This window comes from Mya arenaria, chromosome 4, assembly GCF_026914265.1.
Source record: "Mya arenaria isolate MELC-2E11 chromosome 4, ASM2691426v1".
In the NCBI taxonomy this organism is placed as follows: Eukaryota; Metazoa; Mollusca; class Bivalvia; order Myida; family Myidae; genus Mya; species Mya arenaria.
Genome location: NC_069125.1, coordinates 44,439,294 through 44,459,924, shown reverse-complemented (window position 1 = coordinate 44,459,924; position 20,631 = coordinate 44,439,294). Strand labels below are relative to the sequence as shown.

Below are 20,631 nucleotides of genomic sequence, written 5' to 3'. Positions count from 1 at the left end.
AACAAAACGAATATTTTATAATAGCTTCAAATTAATCGATTTATGCAAAAATGCATGGAAACTAGTTATATAAGACTGCTGACAAAAAGTCAGATCGCAGATGTTTATATTTAAGTTCAAAAAATGGTGTTTTATGCATTTTTCTTAAACCGCTAGTAGCGGTTAAAGCCATAAAACATAAATTTTCGAACGGAAATATGAAAATCTGCGATCTGACCTTTTGTCAGCAATCTTATAATTGGTTTGCAGCAAAATATTTGATATTTACGCAAAAAATTGCTCTTTCCAAGACCAAAAAAGTTGTAAAAATGGTATATCTTTGAAAGTACAGCTTTAATTAAGATGATCGACCAATGGGTCAAGATAATGTGTTTACATACATTGCCATTTGATAAATCAATATCAACAAAAATGCTGATAACATTTTTCATGCTGATAAATAGTTTTACTATTAATCTCTTTAACAGACTGATATCATGATCACATCGATGTTGTACTAAAGAACGTAAGTGAATTGACTTGCTTTTATAGATCGGTACGAAACTAATTGTACAATCTTATACGTTTGAAATATTTGTGCAAATTAAATTAACTTTAATCAATTAAAGTTGTAGAAGTAAACCATAATGTAAAGTGTTATTCTCTGTTTTCAATAACGCATTCATTTTGTGTATTCAGACTGGTCGCCTTCTTTGCTGCACTGGCCGATATTGTTCATAAATACTTTGTGGTAGGATATATTTTTGGCATGAATGCGAATAGTCAAGCAAACGGCGATTTAAAAACCTCTCAATTGCTTAACCTATTTAATTTGTTGAATGCAATCATGATTTCTATCAACTGAATTTCTCTTCAATGACATTGTTATGTTCATTATTCTTTTGTCAAACGACATGAATATATCATATATCTGTTTTCAACTTCCTAGATCCATAACGTAATCGATCAATCGGGGAATTTATGGGTATTTCATTTACGTATGTAGATAGTTTCAATCTTTAACTTCATCTCCGTTTTGATCGCGGAACACTAGGAAGAGTTGATGATTGTATATAGGAGAAGTAGACTATGTATCTGAAAGTGCCTTTCGTGTTAATATTAAGTTCTTTGCTCGGGATGTGCCGATCCGCAAGTAAGATCATTAAACTGAGCTCAATAAAAAAAATTTATTCAAATATTGCTTTCAACTAGATATTTGTATATTGGCTTAATTGTGTTATAATCCTGTTATAAGGGATTTAAGGTTCTTCGATTGAATTTAAAAAGGCAAAAGTAGTCCAATTTTAGCTAAGCTCAATAGTTTTTTTTATTCAAATAATTTAATAATAATAATAATAATAATAATAATAATAATAATAATAATAATAATAATAAAGAAAGGATGCGATATATATTCTCTTTAATTCCACTTCTAAGCGATTTAACATGTTATATAAGTGACATGACATGTAATGCAATTAATAATGTAGGTTCAAAAATATATAACTTATGCAAATTATGTATGGGTATGGGACATGCATACTCTGTATTTACCCGTCATAAAACTAAACGCTTATCGAAAACGAAAAATAAGCATATTGTGGCAGGTTTGAGATGTGTATGTTGAGGTACTTTTCCAACAAAATAGAACAATATTTTATCATATTAACACACAAGTACTGGTATGGTACAGACTGATAGTATCGTGAACAAATGTGCATGCTTTGTCAAAAAGTATCTTGAAAGTTTCCTCCGGAAGACTGAACTCAGTGATGAAGTTTGGCTGAAGAGTGAGGAAAGGAGGAAGTGTTCTAATCCTCTCTGCATGTCATTGAGACTAATAAATTTCAAAATGCTTCGCCAGGTAAACTATGATTTATATTGGGCTCTCACTTATCCTGTCTTCATTTATATACCCATTGGTTAAAAAGGACTAGTATACCTTCAGACGCAAAAATAAAAACATTGCATGATACTTATAATAATTATATTCTGCCTGCAGTATGCAACTCCGACAAGAAGGCCGATATTGTGTTTCTCATAGACGGTTCAGGCAGCATGACACTAAAAGGATTCGAGGAAACGAAATCTTTTATCGAAAAGTTCATCAGTCTATTCAATATTGGACCCTCAAAGACCCAGGTCGGAGTCATGGTGTTTGGAAGTTCGGCCGTTATCCAGTTCAACCTAAACAAATACAACTCCGCTGATGGCGTGAAAAATGGTCTTCGCGATATTGAGTACGTTTATCTTTAATCAAACTAAGGGGCACACTTTTCAGATCATTTACTGTCTGTTTTTGCGCTGAGTGAGTATTCCTTTACCATAATATATATTTGTATAAAAAGTACAAACAAACTGTTCAAAATGAGAGAAAATTCAATGTTTACCCATTTTTGTATATAATTGAATTGTCGGGGAACAGCCTACGATAATTTTAAAATATTTCCGCCATACAAATCTTGTAACCCGCCCCTACATTGTCGTGCAGTTGACATGCACGTTGTTGCCTATTGTCATATTATATTATCGCCTGTATTCGCCATCAAAAACAACTGCCGTGTAGTTGCGACATTATTTTAGGCAAGACAGGTAAAACACTTCTTTAAACGCGGTATAATGTTTCGAGGAATGACGGTTTTACTACGACATTTTTAAAAGTTTCTACAGCTGTAAAACAAAGCAATAGTGTTCGCGAGTAACGTTCCAGATCGTCACTATCACTTGACACCACCCATATACGAGGAGCAACATCGTTGCCAAATATTCATTGTATGCAGGGAGAGATATCTAGCAGTGCTTACATATCAGTATATTTATCATGTGAACTACTAGTTAGCAAATGCGTTGAAAACTCGTATATAACTCGCAATATATCGTACTAATTCCCATTTATAACATGATGGTCACCATATATCGTACCATATCGTTCCAGCGCGTGCCTCCATTCTTACAAACCTCTTATACACTAGGGAATATTATACATCATTTGCATTTTCGTATTTATATCGAATAAAATCGATGAATTCTAGTATTACTGGCAAATAAACTTAAGCATCTCATATAAAGTATGATTTATATGAACTACTGTATAATCAAAGTCAACCACTAATATATTTTTACAAAATAAGATCTATTATCCAACAATAATCAAAGCGCTGGAGGACCAGAATATACAAAATGCAATCAGCGTTACGAACTCATGTGTATATTCACAGATACCCTAGGGCTAACACGGATGTTGCCGCGGAGGCATTAAGACTGGCCAAAAGTTCTATGTTTACACCCGGAGGCGGAAATCGTGCAGGCGCCGAAAAAGTCGTCATCCTTATGACTGATGGTAACATATATAGAAAAGCAAGTAAAAAAGGAAAAAAGTTATACATTCAATGAGTACTGAAACAATTTATAAATAGATTTCCTCTGAAGGCCTTTATTTTGAATTAACGACCATTGGATTATTATTTATAATGTCGATGTACCATTACTAGTTACTAGTACTTTGACGTTCCTTAAATCTTTACTTTTTAATGCAGGTTATAGTCAGACATCCGATGACAATCTGGTGGCAGCGGGCGAACTCAAGGCCGCCGAGATCACGATCTACACGGCTGGACTCGACGGCGCAAACCGAGAGGAAATGGAGTCCATAGCTTCCGGGAAGGATTATTATTTTTCCGTGAAGGACTATGACGCCTTTGACAACCTCCGGGATCTGTTAGCAATAACTACATGCACTAGTAGGTTTTCACTGCGAGCTAAGGCTTGTTCTTTTCCGATGTGAGATATAAAACATAAAAAACTTGCAAACACTATCATGATTATAGAAAATTTGTCTAAGCTGATAAAAGGCGTTAAAAAGATTTACGATTACTAACAACTTTACAATTGATGATACTTTTATAATATGAACCGTTCTACAGTTAACATTGCCTTAATGGGATTATATATAGGCTATTACACAGGAAAATAACTTAAATCTATTTATCAAACTATTTTCACAGATACTGGTGGATGTTTGTGTGTCAATGGCGGTTCATGTCCTACAGGAAGCGCAGAGTGTCAATGTCCGCCGCCGTTCACGGGATGGGGTTGTTTATATGGTATGGCATTGTCCACCGCCCTTCACGGGCTGGGGATGTTTACATGGTATGACATTGTCCGCCGCCCTTCAAGGGCTGGGGTTGTTTATATGGTATGGCATTGTCCGCCGCCCTTCACGGGCTGTGGTTGTTTATATGGTATGGCATTGTCCGCCGCCCTTCACGGGCTGTGGTTGTTTATATGGTATGGCATTGTCCGCCGCCCTTCACGGGCTGTGGTTGTTTATATGGTATGGCATTGTCCGCCGCCCTTCACGGGCTGTGGTTGTTTATATGGTATGGCATTGTCCGCCGCCCTTCACGGGCTGTGGTTGTTTATATGGTATGGCATTGTCCGCCGCCCTTCACGGGCTGTGGTTGTTTATATGGTATGGCATTGTCCGCCGCCCTTCAAGGGATGGGGTTGTTTATATGGTATGGCATTGTCCGCCGCCCTTCACGGGCTGTGGTTGTTTATATGGTATGGCATTGTCCGCCGCCCTTCACGGGCTGTGGTTGTTTATATGGTATGGCATTGTCCGCCGCCCTTCAAGGGCTGTGGTTGTTTATATGGTATGGCATTGTCCACCGCCCTTCATTGGCCTGTGCATTGTGTATGTAATGTCAATTTCAAATTGTCCTGTTTTGGGGGATGTTAAAGTCCGCGCTCCTTCACAGACTGGTCCCTAATACAGGCTGGGTCTGCTTTTATGGTCTGTCTATAGTCGCACCTTTTACGAACTTAGGATGTGTTTAAGGTATGTAAATGCCCACCGCCCTTCACATGCTTGGCCTGTGTATATGGTTTGTAAATGCACTCCGCCCTCACTGGCTTTGCCTGTGAACATGGTATGTAAATGCCCGCCGCCCTTCACTGGCTTGGCCTGTGTATATGGAATGTTAATATCCGCAACCATTTACAGGCTTGGGCTGTGTATATGGTATGTAAATGCCCGCCGCCCTTCACAGGCTTGGCCTGTCTATATGGTGTGTTAATATCCGCAACCATTTACGGGCTTGGACTGTGTATATGACATGTAAATGCCAGCCGCCTTTCTCGGGCTTGGCCTGTATATATGGTATGTCAATGCCCGCCACCCTCCACTGGCTTGGCCTGTGTATATGGAATGTTAATATCCGCAACCATTTACAGGCTTGGCCTGTGTATATGGTATGTAAATGCCCGCCCGACCTTCACTGGCTTTGCCTGTGTATATGGTATGTAAATGCCCGCCGCACTTCACAGGCTTTGCCTGTGTATATGATAGGTCAATGCCTGCCACCCTTCACGAGCTTTGCCTGTGTATATAGTATGTAAATGCCCGCAGCCCTTCACGGGCTTGGCCTTTGTATATGGTATGTAAATGTCCGCCGCCCTTCACGGGCTTTGGGCTGTGTATATGGTATGTAAATGCCCGCCGCCCTTCACAGGCTTGGCCTGTGTATATGGTATGTTAATGCCCGCCGCCCTTCACGGGCATGGGCTGTGTATATGGTATGTTAATGCCCGCCGTCCTTCACGAGCTTGGGCTGGTTATATGGTATGTTAATGCCCGCCGCCATTCACAGGCTTGGACTGTATACGGTATGTTAATGTCCGCCGCCCTTAACGGGCTCGGGCTGTGTATATGGTGTGTAAAAGCCCGCCGCCCTTCACAGGCTTGGGCTGTGTATATGGTATGTTAATATCCGCAACCATTTACTGGCTTTGGCTGTGTATATGGTATGTTAATGTCCGCCGCTGTTCACGGGCTTGGGCTGTGTATATGGTATGTTAATGCCCGCCGCCCTTCACGGGCTAGGGCTGTGTATATGGTATGTTAATGCTCGCCGCCCTTCACAGGCCTGGGCTGTGTATATGGTATGTTAATATCCGCAACCATTTACTGGCTTTGACTGTGTATACGGTATGTTAATGTCCGCCGCTGTTCACGGGCTTGGGCTGTGTATATGGTATGTTAATGCCCGCCGCCCTTCACGGGCTTGGGCTGTGTATATGGTATGTTAATGCCCGCCGCCCTTTACGGGCTTGGGCTGTGTATATGGTATGTAAATGCCCGCCGCCCTTCATTGGCTTGGCCTGTGAATATGGTATGTTAATGCCCGCCGCCCTTCACGGGCTTTGGCTGTGTATATGGTGTGTTAATGCCCGCCGCCCTTCACAGGCTTTGCCTGTGTATATGGTATGTAAATGTCCGCCGCCCTTCACGGGCTTGGGGTGTGTATATGGTATGTAAATGCCCGCCGCCCTTCGTAGACTTTGGCCGTGTATATGGTATGTTAATGCCCGCCGCCTTTCACAGGCTTGGACTGTGTATATGGTGTGTTAATATCCGCAACCATTTACAGGCTTTGGCTGTGTATATATGGTATGTCAATGTCCGCTGCCTTTCACGGGTTTGGCCTGTGTATATGGTATGTTAATGTCCGCCGCCTTTCACGGGTTTGGACTTTGTATATTGTATGTCAATGTTCGCCGCCCTTCACGGGCTTGGCCTGTGTATATGGAATGTTAATATCCGCAACCATTTACAGGCTCGGCCTGTGTATATGGTATGTAAATGCCCGCCCGACCTTCACTGGCTTTGCCTGTGTATATGGTATGTAAATGCCCGCCGCACTTCACAGGCTTTGCCTGTGTATATGATAGGTCAATGCCTGCCACCCTTCACGAGCTTTGCCTGTGTATATAGTATGTAAATGACCGCAGCCCTTCACGGGCTTGGCCTTTGTATATAGTATGTAAATGTCCGCCGCCCTTCACGGGCTTTGGGCTGTGTATATGGTATGTAAATTCCCGTCGCCCTTCACAGGCTTGGCCTGTGTATATGGTATGTTAATGCCCGCCGCCCTTCACGGTCATGGGCTGTGTATATGGTATGGTAATGCCCGCCGTCCTTCACGAGCTTGGGCTGGTTATATGGTATGTTAATGCCCGCCGCCATTCACAGGCTTGGACTGTATACGGTATGTTAATGTCCGCCGCCCTTAACGGGCTCGGGCTGTGTATATGGTGTGTAAATGCTCGCCGCCCTTCACAGGCTTGGGCTGTGTATATGGTTTGTTAATATCCGCAACCATTTACTGGCTTTGACTGTGTATACGGTATGTTAATGTCCGCCGCTGTTCACGGGCTTGGGCTGTGTATATGGTATGTTAATGCCCGCCGCCCTTCACGGGCTTGGGCTGTGTATATGGTATGTTAATGCCCGCCGCCCTTTACGGGCTTGGGCTGTGTATATGGTATGTAAATGCCCGCCGCCCTTCATTGGCTTGGCCTGTGAATATGGTATGTTAAAGCCCGCCGCCCTTCACGGGCTTTGGCTGTGTATATGGTGTGTTAATGCCCGCCGCCCTTCACAGGCTTTGCCTGTGTATATGGTATGTAAATGTCCGCCGCCCTTCACGGGCTTGGGGTGTGTATATGGTATGTAAATGCCCGCCGCCCTTCACAGACTTTGGCCGTGTATATGGTATGTTAATGCCCGCCGCCTTTCACAGGCTTGGACTGTGTATATGGTGTGTTAATATCCGCAACCATTTACGGGCTTTGGCTGTGTATATATGGTATGTCAATGTCCGCTGCCTTTCACGGGTTTGGCCTGTGTATATGGTATGTTAATGTCCGCCGCCTTTCACGGGTTTGGACTTTGTATATTGTATGTCAATGTTCGCCGCCCTTCACGGGCTTTGAATGTGTATATGGTATGTAAATGCCCGCCGCCCTTCACAGGCTTGGACTGTGTATATGGTATGTCAATGTCCGCCTCATTTCACGGGTTTGGCCTGTGTATATGGTAGGAAAATGCCCGCCGCCCTTCACGGGCTTGGGCGGTGTATATGGTATGTTAATGCCCGCCGCCCTTCACGGGCTTTGGGCTGTGTATATGGTATGTAAATGCCCGCCGCCTTTCACGGGCTTGGCCTGTGTATATGGTATATCAATGCCCGCCGCCCTTCACATGCTTGGGCTGTGTATAAGGTATGTAAATGCCCGCCGCCCTTCACAGGCTTTGCCTGTGTATATGGTATGCTAATGCCGGCCGCCCTTCACAGGCTTGGCCTGTGTATATGGTATGTCAATGTCCGCAGCCCTTCACAGGCTTTGCCTGTGTATATGGTATGTTAATGCCGGCCGCCCTTCACAGGCTTGGCCTGTGTATATGGTATGTCAATGTCCGCCGCCCTTCTCGGGCTTTGGCCTGTGTATATGGTATGTTAATATCCGCAACCATTTACAGGCTTTGGCTGTGTATATGGTATGTAAATGCCCGCCGCCCTTCACAGGCTTGGCCTGTCTATATGGTGTGTTAATATCCGCAACCATTTACGGGCTTCGACTGTGTATATGGCATGTAAATGCCAGCCGCCCTTCTCGGGCTTGGCCTGTATATATGGTATGTCAATGCCCGCCACCCTCCACTGGCTTGGCCTGTGTATATGGAATGTTAATATCCGCAACCATTTACAGGCTTGGCCTGTGTATATGGTATGTAAATGCCCGCCCGACCTTCACTGGCTTTGCCTGTGTATATGGTATGTAAATGCCCGCCGCACTTCACAGGCTTTGCCTGTGTATATGATAGGTAAATGCCTGCCACCCTTCACGAGCTTTGCCTGTGTATATAGTATGTAAATGCCCGCAGCCCTTCACGGGCTTGGCCTTTGTATATGGTATGTAAATGTCCGCCGCCCTTCACGGGCTTTGGGCTGTGTATATGGTATGTAAATGCCCGCCGCCCTTCACAGGCTTGGCCTGTGTATATGGTATGTTAATGCCCGCCGCCCTTCACGGGCATGGGCTGTGTATATGGTATGTTAATGCCCGCCGTCCTTCACGAGCTTGGGCTGGTTATATGGTATGTTAATGCCCACCGCCATTCACAGGCTTGGACTGTATACGGTATGTTAATGTCCGCCGCCCTTAACGGGCTCGGGCTGTGTATATGGTGTGTAAAAGCCCGCCGCCCTTCACAGTCTTGGGCTGTGTATATGGTATGTTAATATCCGCAACCATTTACTGGCTTTGGCTGTGTATATGGTATGTTAATGTCCGCCGCTGTTCACGGGCTTGGGCTGTGTATATGGTATGTTAATGCCCGCCGCCCTTCACGGGCTTGGGCTGTGTATATGGTGTGTTAATGCCCGCCGCCCTTTACGGGCTTGGGCTGGGTATATGGTATGTAAATGCCCGCCGCCCTTCATTGGCTTGGCCTGTGAATATGGTATGTTAATGCCCGCCGCCCTTCACGGGCTTTGGCTGTGTATATGGTGTGTTAATGCCCGCCGCCCTTCACAGGCTTTGCCTGTGTATATGGTATGTAAATGTCCGCCGCCCTTCACGGGCTTGGGGTGTGTATATGGTATGTAAATGCCCGCCGCCCTTCACAGACTTAGGCTGTACATATGGTATGTTAATGCCCGCCGCCTTTCACAGGCTTGGACTGTGTATATGGTGTGTTAATATCCGCAACCATTTACGGGCTTTGGCTGTGTATATATGGTATGTCAATGTCCGCTGCCTTTCACGGGTTTGGTCTGTGTATATGGTATGTTAATGTCCGCCGCCATTCACGGGTTTGGACTTTGTATATTGTATGTCAATGTTCGCCGCCCTTCACGGGCTTTGGATGTGTATATGGTATGTAAATGCCCACCGCCCTTCACAGGCTTGGACTGTGTATATTGTATGTCAATGTCCGCCTCATTTCACGGGTTTGGCCTGTGTATATGGTAGGTAAATGCCCGTCGCCCTTCACGGGCTTGGGCGGTGTATATGGTATGTTAATGCCCGCCGCCCTTCACGTGCTTTGGCTGTGTAAATGGACTGTAAATGCCCGCCGCCCTTCACGGGCTTGGCCTGTGTATATGGTATATCAATGCCCGCCGCCCTTCACATGCTTGGGCTGTGTATAAGGTGTGTAAATGCCCGCCGCCCTTCACAGGCTTTGCCTGTGTATATGGTATGCTAATGCCGGCCGCCCTTCACAGGCTTGGCCTGTGTATATGGTATGTCAATGTCCGCAGCCATTCACAGGCTTTGCCTGTGTATATGGTATGTTAATGCCGGCCGCCCTTCACAGGCTTGGCCTGTGTATATGGTATGTCAATGTCCGCCGCCCTTCTCGGGCTTTGGCCTGTGTATATGGTATGCTAATGTCCGTCGCCCTTCAAAGGTTTTGCCTGTGTATATGGTATGTCAATGTCCGCCGCCCTTCACGGGCTTTGCCTGTGTATATGGTATGTAATGACCGCCGCCCTTCACGTGCTTCGCCTGTATATATGGTATGTCAATGTCCGTCGCCTTTCACGGGTTTGGCCTGTGTAAATAGTATGTCAATGTCCGCCGTCCTTCACGGGCTTGGGGTGTGTATATGGTATGTCAATATCCGCCGCCCTTCACAGGCTTTGCCTGTGTATATAGTATGTAATGACCGCCGCCCTCCACGTGCTTGGCCTGTATATATGGTATGTCAATGTCCGTCGCCTTTCACGGGTTTGGCCTGTGTATATGGTATGTCAATGTCCGCCGCCCTTCATAGGCTTGGGCTGTGTGAATGGTATATTAATGCCCGCCGCCCTTCACAGGCTTGGCCTGTGTATATGGTATGTCAATGTCCGCCGTTCATTACGGGCTTGGGGTTTGTATATGGTATGTAAATGCCCGCCGCCCTTCACAGGCTTGGCCTGTCTATATGGTGTGTTAATATCCGCAACCATTTACGGGCTTCGACTGTGTATATGGCATGTAAATGCCAGCCGCCCTTCTCGGGCTTTGCCTGTATATATGGTATGTCAATGCCCGCCACCCTCCACTGGCTTGGCCTGTGTATATGGAATGTTAATATCCGCAACCATTTACAGGCTTGGCCTGTGTATATGGTATGTAAATGCCCGCCCGACCTTCACTGGCTTTGCCTGTGTATATGGTATGTAAATGCCCGCCGCACTTCACAGGCTTTGCCTGTGTATATGATAGGTAAATGCCTGCCACCCTTCACGAGCTTTGCCTGTGTATATAGTATGTAAATGCCCGCAGCCCTTCACGGGCTTGGCCTTTGTATATGGTATGTAAATGTCCGCCGCCCTTCACGGGCTTTGGGCTGTGTATATGGTATGTAAATGCCCGCCGCCCTTCACAGGCTTGGCCTGTGTATATGGTATGTTAATGCCCGCCGCCCTTCACGGGCATGGGCTGTGTATATGGTATGTTAATGCCCGCCGTCCTTCACGAGCTTGGGCTGGTTATATGGTATGTTAATGCCCGCCGCCATTCACAGGCTTGGACTGTATACGGTATGTTAATGTCCGCCGCCCTTAACGGGCTCGGGCTGTGTATATGGTGTGTAAAAGCCCGCCGCCCTTCACAGGCTTGGGCTGTGTATATGGTATGTTAATATCCGCAACCATTTACTGGCTTTGGCTGTGTATATGGTATGTTAATGTCCGCCGCTGTTCACGGGCTTGGGCTGTGTATATGGTATGTTAATGCCCGCCGCCCTTCACGGGCTTGGGCTGTGTATATGGTATGTTAATGCCCGCCGCCCTTTTCGGGCTTGGGCTTGGTATATGGTATGTAAATGCCCGCCGCCCTTCATTGGCTTGGCCTGTGAATATGGTATGTTAATGCCCGCCGCCCTTCACGGGCTTTGGCTGTGTATATGGTGTGTTAATGCCCGCCGCCCTTCACAGGCTTTGCCTGTGTATATGGTATGTAAATGTCCGCCGCCCTTCACGGGCTTGGGGTGTGTATATGGTATGTAAATGCCCGCCGCCCTTCACAGACTTAGGCTGTACATATGGTATGTTAATGCCCGCCGCCTTTCACAGGCTTGGACTGTGTATATGGTGTGTTAATATCCGCAACCATTTACGGGCTTTGGCTGTGTATATATGGTATGTCAATGTCCGCTGCCTTTCACGGGTTTGGTCTGTGTATATGGTATGTTAATGTCCGCCGCCATTCACGGGTTTGGACTTTGTATATTGTATGTCAATGTTCGCCGCCCTTCACGGGCTTTAGATGTGTATATGGTATGTAAATGCCCGCCGCCCTTCACAGGCTTGGACTGTGTATATGGTATGTCAATGTCCGCCTCATTTCACGGGTTTGGCCTGTGTATATGGTAGGTAAATGCCCGCCGCCCTTCACGGGCTTGGGCGGTGTATATGGTATGTTAATGCCCGCCGCCCTTCACGTGCTTTGGCTGTGTAAATGGACTGTAAATGCCCGCCGCCCTTCACGGGTTTGGCCTGTGTATATGGTATATCAATGCCCGCCGCCCTTCACATGCTTGGGCTGTGTATAAGGTATGTAAATGCCCGCCGCCCTTCACAGGCTTTGCCTGTGTATATGGTATGCTAATGCCGGCCGCCCTTCACAGGCTTGGCCTGTGTATATGGTATGTCAATGTCCGCAGCCCTTCACAGGCTTTGCCTGTGTATATGGTATTTAATGCCGGCCGCCCTTCACAGGCTTGGCCTGTGTATATGGTATGTCAATGTCCGCCGCCCTTCTCGGGCTTTGGCCTGTGTATATGGTATGCTAATGTCCGTCACCCTTCATAGGTTTTGCCTGTGTATATGGTATGTCAATGTCCGCCGCCCTTCACGGGCTTTGCCTGTGTATATGGTATGTAATGACCGCCGCCCTTCACGTGCTTCGCCTGTATATATGGTATGTCAATGTCCGTCGCCTTTCACGGGTTTGGCCTGTGTAAATGGTATGTCAATGTCCGCCGTCCTTCACGGGCTTGGGGTGTGTATATGGTATGTCAATATCCGCCGCCCTTCACAGGCTTTGCCTGTGTATATGGTATGTAATGACCGCCGCCCTTCACGTGCTTGGCCTGTATATATGGTATGTCAATGTCCGTCGCCTTTCACGGGTTTGGCCTGTGTATATGGTATGTCAATGTCCGCCGCCCTTCATAGGCTTGGGCTGTGTGAATGGTATATTAATGCCCGCCGCCCTTCACAGGCTTGGCCTGTGTATATGGTATGTCAATGTCCGCCGCTCATTACGGGCTTGGGCTGTGTATATGGTATGTAAATGCCCGCCGCCCTTCACAGGCTTTGGCTGTGTATATGGTATGTAATGACCGCCGCCCTTCACGTGCTTGGCCTGTATATATGGTATGTCAATGTCCGTCGCCTTTCACGGGTTTGGCCTGTGTATATGGTATGTCAATGTCCGCCGCCCTTCACAGTCTTGGGCTGTGTATATGGTATGTCAATGTCCGCCGCCCTTCACAGGCTTGGGCTGTGTATATGGTATGTCAATGTCCGCCGCCCTTCACATGCTTGGCCTGTGTATATGGTATGTCAATGTCCGCCGCCCTTCACGAGCTTGGGGTGTGTATATGATATCTAAATGCCCGCCGCCCTTCACAGGCTTTGGCTGTGTATATGGTATGTCAATGTCCGCCGCCCTTCACGGGCTTTGCCTGTGTACATGGTATGTAATGACCGCCGCCCTTCACGTGCTTGGCCTGTATATATGGTATGTCAATGTCCGTCGCCTTTCACGGGTTTGGCCTGTGTAAATGGTATGTCAATGTCCGTCGCCCTTCACAGGCTTGGGCTGTGTATATGGTATGTCAATGTCCGCCGCCCTTCACAGGCTTGGCCTGTGTATATGGTATGTCAATGTCCGCCGCCCTTCACGGGCTTGGGGTGTGTATATGGTATGTAAATGCCCGCCGCCATTGACGGACTTGGGCTGTGTATATGCGGTGTCAAAATGCATAGGGTAAGTAATTTTTTACAGGCCATGGTTGTGATAATAGTATGTTTACTGCATTATACTTTTAAAAATCTGCGACTTATTTTGTGTTTCTCAACATAACCAAATAATTTAAAAGATATCCAATATGTCTGAATCATTCTTAGTGAAACTCGCCTGTATTACAAATAGATTATAATTGACTATGCAGAAATCTCATTTAGGTTAAACTATTAGATTGTAAATTTTGTTGTTTTTTGGGCAATATTAAAATATATAAAACGACAACATTGACACTTAGATTAAAAGCATAATAGTAGTTGATTTAACTGTTTTCTTATCAAAAAGTGATCAATTTGATTTTTTGTCGATCTGGCTTACCATTAAAATACAGAACAGAACACAAGTTTATTTCCACACATAACATCACACATATGATACAATAAAATGCATGCATAGATCAAGATTACATTGCATGGACACATAGTAAAGCGTAGTTATATACTATAAACTTCTTTGCAGTCGTTTAAATCCATCAATTATGCTTTCAGATTTCTGTTCTCCTGGGTATAACCCGTGCAGTGTGTATGGGTCGTGTAACGTGACCGGAAGTGGATACACATGCACGTGCAATCCGGGACATGCCGGAAGACACTGTGATACAGGTACTCGTACTTGCCTTTAACATTCACAAATGTTGGAAGTCGGTAGTTGAAGATTTAAATATGCAACAATTACTAGAGGTTAGGTAAGCAGTAAGTTATGCAAACATTGTCATTGCCATTGGCATATGTCTATTAAAATAGGTTATAGGTTATTCGAACATTGCCAGATTGTTAAAAGTACACAAAAAACACCTGGAAATTTTCGAATAACCAACTGGAGTATGTACGAACAATAGTGAATTAAACCAATATTTGTCACGAAGATACATTTGTGCAGATGCTTACACATACATGTGCGTGTGTTGTTTTTTTCATTTGTAAACCATTAGACCATTTAATAGACAAAATCTGAATCACAAACTTCCGACTGGTTGGTCGTCGGATATTCGCGAATAACCAACTGGCAATTTCGAATCACCAACTGGCGAATGTAAATAAATTGTTAAATAAAACAGGGTTTGTATCGCGAAGATCCATATGTTTGCATGTATAAAACTACTGTAGGCGGATGCTTTCTTAACATGTGTACCAGTGTGTGTATACCACGTGATAAATTGCGTCATAAATGCTAAGTCGGAAGGCAATGTTTTGCATCGAATGAAGACTTTAAACAAAGATAATTTTCCTATTTCTTCACCATTTTAAAGAAAACATAGTGCAGTCTACGCCGCTTACAAAGCCCCGCCTTTGGTCTTTTTCCTAGAGTTTAGTGAGAGTTTAGTTTCTTAAAACACTTCGACAAACTTTTTCGCAATACGGCCGTCTGACGGAGCACTGTCAAAACATTATTTTGGAACAAATTTGTCGAAGTGTTTGGTGAAACTAATCACCTTATCAAACTCCGGTAATAAAACAAAGGCGTGGCTCTTCAAGCGGCTTAGAATGCCCTTTATTTCATCCAATATGGTGCACTTAAAGAAAAGTTATCTTTGGTTTAAGTCTTCATTTTAAGCAAAATATGCCTTCTGACGTAGCATATATGACGTAATTTATCACGTGGTATACACACACTGTGTACCTTTCAACCATAAAACAAGACAACTGGCAACTAGCAGGAAATTGAATATTCGATTAACCAAATACCAACCAGTAGGTAATTGGATTTTTGAATCCCCAACTACCAACTACCTCCCAACTTTATCGTCATCAGTAATTATTCAATGACGCTTTTCATAAGACCACTTATCAGGATCAAATAGCTCCTTTATTGTAGTCACTTAAAGAAGTGACAATTAACCGTAGTTGATGAAGTCAGTAATGTACGATGTCATATCTCCACTTAAGCTCCACTCTCTGAATGTCAGGGACAACTAGAAAGCTAACAAAGCTATTATATTTATTTCATATCATATGTGCATTTATGAGAACGCTTACAAACATATTTTATGTATTGTGGATGTGTTGCTATATGATTATAGTTTACAGATATAGATGAGTGTGCCAGTAACCCATGTGTGAATGGGGCTTGCGTGAACAGGGTGGACAGGTTTACTTGTAATTGCTTGAGGGGATACACTGGGACTGTTTGTGACGAAGGTATAGATTTTTTATTGATTTTTCGTTTCTATTCTTCTCTTGATTTTTGTTTGGTTATCAGTGAAAATTAGCCTAGGTATTGTCGTAGTCTCTAGGTCGTCGAACGTCAGCTACGTCAAGTGTAGCAAGGGGAAATAGATTTAGCTCTAATTAAAGCCAATATAAGTCCATTGGTGGTCAAGTAAATGTCGGAGATATTCACATGGTTTAACGTATACATTGTACGTATTAATAATTAAAATACGCACGCATGTAACAAGGGTCATACCTCTAACTTTATGATTATCGATTGACTGAAACAACAGCAAAAGGGACGAGAGTTGTAATCCGTTTGCAGTTCTGTAATCATACATGTATTGTAGCTTCAGGTCTTTCGTGTATGCACATAACTTGCCAAGCTTCTGATACATAATCGCCTGCATTTATCCTGACATGTTAATCTTTTTTTGTACAGAAATTGACGAATGTGCTGTAGAAAAGCCATGCATGAACGGGGCAACGTGTCACGACCTCATCGCCGACTTCCGGTGTGAGTGCGTGCCCGGGTTCATGGACAAACGCTGTTCCACTGGTAACGTCTCTTTGTAATGTTTTTGTCAACAATGTCCTTCTAAATGCAGTATCAAAAATCTGTATTAACAGAAAGCATGTAGTGTGTGTGATATTATGTACGTTTGGTAGTTGGACAATTTTTCCTCTTTTAAACCTTGGACCCTTGTGTCACTAAACAAGACACCAGTATATCGATAGGGTTCGGTATTATGCTTATAGTTCCCTATTGCTTTATCATGTTTCAGACATAAACGAATGCGCGAGCGACCCCTGTCAAAACGATGGCACGTGTCAGGACCGCGTGAACTACTTCGAGTGTCTCTGCCCAGTCGGCTACTACGGCTGGTACTGTGAAACGGGTAAGTTGTGTTCAGTCAGTTGTATTTGTATTCTAGTTTGTTCTATTTCGTGCCAACGATCTATGTTTTGTTAATGGCGAAAAATTGTTTCCAAGTTGATAGTAGCTTCGAATTATTATATATTATAATTGAACTAAAATATTAAAATAGCGTATTTTTTAATATGGACCGACGATTTCAAACGAACACACGTGAAGTCAGACTGCTACAGCTGAAGTGCCGGATCGTTTTAAATTATATTCAGTACCAAACGAACGTGTCATGTATTATGAGATGGTACTCGGCAATAACAAAGCAATAGTTTGTGCTCTACAATCATCAGCGACCTGCCAGCCGACCATGGCAGACGTTATATTTCTATTGGACTCCTCGATCAGCCAGACTGAAGACGACTTCCAAAAACAGCTTACATTCATCAATCGGTTCGTCGACCACGTGGTCGTCGACGAGAAGAACTTCAGGGTGGGCGTGGTCACATTCTCGTTTGAGGCGCACCTGGAGATTAGCCTCACTGACTACGGCGACAATGTCACACTGAAGGAGGCCGTCAGTAACATCACATATAGGTGAGCGTTAACCTAGATTATCACATGTACGGATTCATATCACTCACTGTTTTGAAATTTTGGCCTGCACTGCTGTGTTAATCCAACGTCAGCTCGTACAAAGCTTGGATAAAGGTATCACTGACATAATTGACTGAAAATGTTGTGCACCAGTCAATTGTAACCACGTCCCCCAGGTCCGGGGGTATATCGGGGATAGCTGGGGAAATGGGCCGTGTTTTTATATTTCAGGTGGCCCCGCAGTGCCGGGTGAATGCGGTGTTTTTGTCTTTGCGCCAAATAAAGCGGTGAATGGTCCTTACCTAGGGTCCCAGGGTTACGGGGACATTTGGCGGGGATTTTACCAGCAGCTTGTCCCAGCAGGGTGGGGATTTTACCCGTGCTTGGCGCTGGACCGACAGTCAAAGTCCCCGCTGGTCCCCAGACCTCGGAGGGGGGGGGGGGGGGGCCTGGTTACAATTGATTGGTGAATTGATATTTGAATTCTTTATGAATAAATAGCAATTCAAGAAGTTCCATATAAGCATAAATTAACATTAGAAATTATTCCAGTGGGATATCAACACCGAAAGCTCACGATTTACCTAAAATGCTATATTGATAAACTAAAATTAATATCCACTACAAATAGCATATAGTATCGGTTTGACAAGTATAACAAATTGTTTTACACGTATTTCAGACCAGGTGGGACGCTTACACATCTTGGGTTGGAGATGGTCACCCAGCATGTCAAGGACATATCGCCGAAGCGGTATTTACTTAGCAGCCATTCCGATGTTGTTTGTTGTTTTTTCCTGAAAAATAACCATCCATGCGAAAACGCCGTTTCACCTATTGTCGCCCTTTTTACATGCTAAAATGACCATAAATCTGCACCAATTGACAACGTTTCTCTTTGGCGATTGAACTTTTGTCTGGTTTTCGCCTTTTATTTGGCTTGTTTTCGCCTTTTCACCACGTAAACCCGAAAACAGGACAAAGTTGCATTTTGACACATGTTCACCCTGTTTACGTGGAAGATGAAAGATAGAAAACTCGACTTTTATGTTTGGCACCTTTTTGCACGAAACCAAATGGCTGCAATCGACCGCAACAATTCAGACCCACCTTTCTAAATATAAATGAACATATAATTTGATATCTTTGTTTGATACGAACAGCAATGAACCTCTAAAAAGGAGACGTGTAAAGCATTGACCAAATAGCTGAGTAACATTAGTGTGAAGCGTATTTGGTATATATAGCTATTACAAGCTTTTGTTTGTTAAGGTGTATGTTGTTCATAAGTAAATGACATCTCTCAATATACAAGAGGATCGACTTGACTTTCCTAGGCTGTTTGAGAACACTGCGAAGCGGTACGTGTTCCTCCTAACCGACGGCATGTCCATTGATCGTCAGCGCACTCTGGATGCCGCGACAGAACTCAGAAAATATGTCACAAAGATTCTGGCTATAGGTAAGCTTGGAGATATTTATCATATCACGCACGCAAACACACACCGTCGCCCACACACACTGTCGAATCACACAAGGTACACAACCCTTTTCACGCGTCTTTTGTACATGCAGTACCACAATATGATTTCATGTGTCATAGCGGATGCATTTGTGTATTTTTTTTCATAACAATTATAATTTTTCAGGTATCGGCACGGAAGTTTCCCATAATGAGTTGCTGGGCGTGGCCTCCCCGGGGGACGAGAGGGCTCCCGAGTACGTGTTCTCCGTGCACAACTTTAACGCCCTCTATACAGTCATACAGCAACTGGTCGCCCTCACATGCGACGGTAAGGCGTAGACGACTTATGTTTTAAATTTTTGTTAAAATAGTTAACGCTATTGCTTATTTTTTCTCCGGCGATACAATTCGAGAGTTACTAAGGCTTTAAATGTTTCATCATTGGAACACGTTAGTTGCGAAGGCAGTATTATCCTAAACTAAGTATTAACACCTTGTCCGAAAAATTGATTTGACATTAAGCTTAGACTTGTTGGTAACTATTCAATGGCTAAGATTCAGCACATCGGCAGATCCTCCTTGGCAGGGAATAGTATTTCGTTAGCAAAAATATTCACATTTTATCTGATCAACGCTATCGCATGCTAAGAAGTACAGTTTACCCCTCCTAATCTCAAAGTGCCCAAGTAATACATTTGGCAATAAAGTAAAACAAATATGCATATAATACGCCAAATTACTCCATTTTATCTTAAGTCTGGCCAAATTGAAGTGTAACGTCTAATCTTCGCTTGGCCCCAAATGATTGTTTACAAAAGGTTGATTAATGGCATCTGATTAATTCTGGACAAATTGTCTCGCATTAGGCAATATTGTATCGTATATTCCCACTGGATATGATTTGTAGTAATCCCTGTCTATATACTTGCTCTCAATGTCATTAGATACTCGCATGTCATGTTTTACTTTCAGAGTGTTTTTGGAACACATCAAGTGATGTTACATTTCTACTGGATATGAGGTCAGGAATCAGTGACCTAGACTTCAGCCAAGCAGTAGATGCACTGACGTACGTACTGACAGAAACGCTAGATAAAAGCTACAACGTTACAGTCCGTCTCGCTTTGGTCTCGTATGATGATGAAAGCGTCCAAATCCACCGTAATCTGACAGACACGGCGACCACTGACACCTTGGTCCGCTACATACAAATGTTAACAGTGACTCGTTCATGTGACACAGGAAGTAGTGGGTCTTGTGGTACCTCAAACATAAACACTCTAGATAAAGCACTTCAGAAGATAGAACAAGGGATATTTAGTGAAAGTAAAGATGAAGCACGACAGACAATTATCCTGTTCACGAATGGTGATCACGTCCCTATAGTGCCCGAACCGACCCTTGCCAGACTGAAAGTGTCAGGCAGGCTAGTGTTGGTGGTCGGTGTTGGTGAACAATTTGAAGTCGGGTCTTTTCAAGGCCTAGTTAGCGACCCGGCCTACGTTTTTGTATCTCGTTCTGGGGAGCAATACAATACTTTGGACGTGATTGCCACAGAGATTTTCTATAGCTCATGCGAACTTTCGAATAACTTTTGAAAAACAATGATTTTGATGGTTGTATTGTATATTTGTGACATTACATATGTTATATATACACATATATATATATGTCATTTCAAATGGTACATATTAAAAGTAATT

The 20,631-nt window shown here is 43.9% G+C and overlaps 1 protein-coding gene across 1 annotated transcript; it reads left to right on the top strand.

The window, feature by feature from the left end:
• Positions 1–980: 980 nt before the first annotated feature.
• On the top strand, positions 981–20,608 carry LOC128231437 (von Willebrand factor A domain-containing protein 2-like). The gene is made up of 14 exons (XM_052944261.1): positions 981–1,132; positions 1,982–2,219; positions 3,198–3,319; positions 3,516–3,719; positions 3,984–4,082; positions 14,337–14,450; positions 15,876–15,986; positions 16,441–16,557; positions 16,784–16,897; positions 17,220–17,463; positions 18,146–18,217; positions 18,801–18,925; positions 19,113–19,256; positions 19,901–20,608. Exons 1-14 carry the CDS (start codon positions 1,069–1,071, stop codon positions 20,524–20,526), a joined length of 2,394 nt encoding a protein of 797 aa, XP_052800221.1. The 5' UTR covers positions 981–1,068; the 3' UTR covers positions 20,527–20,608.
• Positions 20,609–20,631: the final 23 nt, after the last annotated feature.